This window comes from Elephas maximus, chromosome 4, assembly GCF_024166365.1.
Source record: "Elephas maximus indicus isolate mEleMax1 chromosome 4, mEleMax1 primary haplotype, whole genome shotgun sequence".
In the NCBI taxonomy this organism is placed as follows: Eukaryota; Metazoa; Chordata; class Mammalia; order Proboscidea; family Elephantidae; genus Elephas; species Elephas maximus.
In genome coordinates this window covers 111,754,646-111,758,565 of record NC_064822.1, presented here as the reverse complement: position 1 = coordinate 111,758,565, position 3,920 = coordinate 111,754,646, and the positions used below count along the sequence as shown (strand labels likewise).

Below are 3,920 nucleotides of genomic sequence, written 5' to 3'. Positions count from 1 at the left end.
TGTTATAGAATAACTACAAAAATTCAGGCCTGAGACTTTGTTCAAAATGGAAACATATACAGAAAAGCTATTATCTTACTGAAAGAGACTGATGGAAGATTACATTAACAAGAAATAAAATTGGCCTAACCTAAAAAAAAAAAAAATGTAATCTAATGGGTTCAGTAAGATTGCAGGAGTTACTTCTTTTACCGTTTTGCAGAAAACTTAAACCAAATCAATTTTCCAGTTCTTATAACCGAAAATAAAAAAGCCATTCTTCTGCATGGTAAAGGAGAAAAGGGAGTTTAGAAAATGAGTGTCCAGAGAAGGAGATGAAATAAGAAGGAAAATTACTGGGTCTGACTGCTATGAGAAATTGTTAAAATCATGGGAGTGAAAACCATATGAATTTCAATTAAGATACTTTATTCTTCATATCACTTTTACATTTATATTAGTAATGCTTTTTTAAACTTAAAAGTAATTATTTTCTTTTTTCAGCACTGACAGAATTCAGAAGAAATTTAACCATGAGAAACCATACAATGGTAACAACATTTATTCTTGTAGGACTAACAGATGATCCAAACTGGCAAATTGTAATTTTCCTTTTTCTATTTCTAACATATTTATTGAGTGTCACTGGAAATCTGACCATTGTCCTGCTCACATTATTGGATTCCCAACTCAAAACACCCATGTATTTCTTCCTTCGGAACTTTTCATTTTTAGAAATGTCATTCGCATCTGACTGGATCCCTAGGTACCTGGTCAGCATTGTGACTATGGATAACATGATTTCCTATAGTGCTTGTATGACACAATTATTTTTTGCCATCTTCTTGGGTGCACCAGAGTTCTTCCTGTTGACCGCCATGTCCTATGACCGCTATGTGGCCATCTGCCAACCCCTTCACTATGCAACAATTATGAACAACAGAGTCTGTACCCAGCTGCTTGTTACCTCTTGGTTAGCTGGGTTGTTAACCATCTCTCCTGGGCTTATCATGGGCTTGAGGTTGGAGTTCTGTGATGCCAACATTATTGACCACTTTGGCTGTGACTATTCTCCTGTCCTGAAACTCTCCTGCACAGACACACGGTCCATAGAATTCTTAGGTTTTATCACAGCCACTGTCATACTGCTGATTACGATGGCACTGGTGATACTCTCCTATGCGTATATTCTGAGAACAATTCTGAAGATCCCTTCTGCCCAGCAGAGGAAGAAGGCTTTTTCCACCTGCTCCTCCCACATGATTATTGTCTCTATCTCTTATGGCAGCTGCATTTTTATGTATATTAAACCTTCTGCAGAGGAAAGGGTAGCTTTAAACAAGGGGGTAGCTGTGCTCAACACTTCAATTGCACCTCTCTTAAATCCTTTCATATATACTCTAAGAAATAAGCAAGTGAAACAAGCCCTGAAGGATGTAATTAAAAGAGGTATCTTTATTACATAAAACAATAACTTTGGCTTTTACAAAAGGACACCAATAAAGCTTGTGGAAAATTGCAGCCTTTATCTTCTACCCTACTGTTTTATCCCTTTATTTTATTTTTATATTATGATAGTGATTGACACTCACAAATAGCCATTGTTATTTAATCTACTGCTGGCTTTTCATCCTTTTAATGTCTAACCTGCACTCAGGATGTTCTTCTGCATTGCTGGAATCGCTTCATACTTTATACTTAATTCCCTTATTTTCTTTATCCTAATGATATTCCACTATGAATTCATTTAGTTCATCAAATACCTCCATCTTTTTGTAACGTAGACATTCCAAGATGTAGATCATTTGTGAATTCAGTAAGTATTCATTTACTTGATTTTATAAATCTCCAGGAAAGGTTTCTTTCTGATTCCATTTAATGCTAATACTTTACAAATATAGTCAAAGTTTCCTTCAGCATAATAAACCTAAATTTTGTTGTTGTTTTTAGCTTCTGTGAAGTCAGCACTGGACTAATGGCAACTTCATGTGTTAGTAGTAGAACTTCTGTTTAGGGTTTTCTTGGCTGTAGTCTTTGCAGAAGCAGTTTGCCTTGTCTGGCTCCACAGAGCCGCTGGTAGGTTTGAACCACCAACCTTTGGGTTAGCAGCCTATTACAAACTGCCTGTGCCACTCAGGCTCCTTTCATGAACCTCAGTAGAAGTGTTGATCTGCACTCTGAATGATGATACCTAAAAATTATCTCCAAATCTTTGTGCTACTGTAAATCAAGTGAGCTTTTTCATTTAGGAAGGAGTACTTCATACTGGAAGCTAATTTAAAGAGTCTAAATAGATTATCCCTCAGTCATAGAGTGAGTAGATGTTAGATCTCAATTTCCTATGTAGGTTTTGAAATCCAAGTCCTATGCAAATAACAAATAAGCAATATTCTTTTTTTATGTGAAAGTAGTGGGATTGTTTAATCTGGTATTACTTTGCAATAAAGAACAGCCATCCTAAATATTTAAAAAAACAACCTGGGAGGCAAAGAAGATTGGCTATGTAAAATTCTAAAGGATGCAACTAAAACCTATACTTGGAATTTCCAAAATATATATTTTAACTCATAGAGAACTGTTTTAAGTCTTGCAATATGTCATATTTTTCTCATTAGTGTGTCATGACATGTAGTCTTTTTTTTTCTGAAGTTTCTTTCTTTATAATTCAAATTCCATTCTCTGAAAGATTTTTACTATTCTTCTAGTCTATCTTGAAATACATGGGAACATTTCCTTCTGTTGTACATAAGGTAGTAGCCATGAGTAGAGCTGACTTGACTGCAACTAACAACATCTGTCTTTCTTGCAAATTCACTCTCTCCTAAGGGATCACTTTTTATTGAGGGTAGATGAGTTCATAATCTCCACACCATCATAATATATATATATATTTGTACATACAGATCTATATATAGATATGTACCTATATATTAAGTGATTGTCACTCACAAATAGCCATTATTACTCAATCTACTGCTGGCTTTTCATAAATATATGTAACAATCCAATGTATAAACAATGGAATTTTACTGTTTTCAAATAAATTTTTTGAGTAGCTACTCCATCATTATTAGCTTATTTTCATTAATTTTTCTCCATAGCACTTACTAGTATCAAAGATTCCATCATTAAATATCTCTTTCACATGGTCTGTAAGCACAGAGAGAGTAGGAGCTCTATCTAATTTGTTCAACACACTACCTTCAAAACTGAGCATGCTATTTGATACAGAGTGGTGTTCAATTACATTTATTAAATATATCAGTGTGAGCTATATAATTACAGTAACTCTAATAGAAGTTTCTTTTATAGTCCCTGTTTATTATTCTTTGTCATAAGTGTTAACAGCTACAATGTTTATTGCTATAAGTTGAATAAAGCATTTGTTCTACACACAAGCCAATGCTCTTTGTATTTTAATTGAGGTTACAGAGAGTTCTTTTAATTACTTTTCAACTCTATCTGATAATTATCCATAGCCTTCCAGTCAACCCCGACTCATAGTGACCTCTCGATCCTGTCTCACGGTGACCTCGTAAGACGGAATAGAACTGCCCCATAGGGTTTCCAAGGAGCAGCTGGTGAATTACAACCGCCCACCTTTTGGTTAGTAGCCGAGCTCTTAACCAATGTGCCAGCAGGGCTCCAATCTGATAACAGGCATTTTTAATTTTTTTTTTAATAATTATTAAACAGCATTTATTATAGTGTAACATGTTTCTCTATATATATACCTATAACTCTATCTCTCTATGTTCAGTCTATCTAACTCTCTATCAATATATATATTTTTTAATTTTTACTGTGCTTTAAGTGAAAGTCCACAAATCAAGTGAGTCTCTCATATAAAAATTTATACATACCTTGCTATATATTCCTAATTGTTCTCTCCCTAGTGAGACAAAACACACTCCTTCCCTCCACTCTCTATTTTCATGTCC

The 3,920-nt window shown here is 34.5% G+C and overlaps 1 protein-coding gene across 1 annotated transcript; it reads left to right on the top strand.

Moving 5' to 3' along the window:
- The first annotated feature begins 512 nt into the window (after window positions 1-512).
- On the top strand, window positions 513-1,445 carry LOC126076363 (olfactory receptor 6C74-like). The gene has a single exon (XM_049884904.1). The coding sequence runs from the start codon at window positions 513-515 to the stop codon at window positions 1,443-1,445; it is 933 nt and encodes a 310-aa protein (XP_049740861.1).
- The last annotated feature ends 2,475 nt before the right edge of the window (window positions 1,446-3,920 follow it).

Bases quoted from the DNA above. Each gene is read 5' to 3' on its own strand.
- LOC126076363 (XM_049884904.1), top strand. From the start codon at position 513: ATGAGAAACCATACAATGGTAACAACATTTATTCTTGTAGGACTAACA.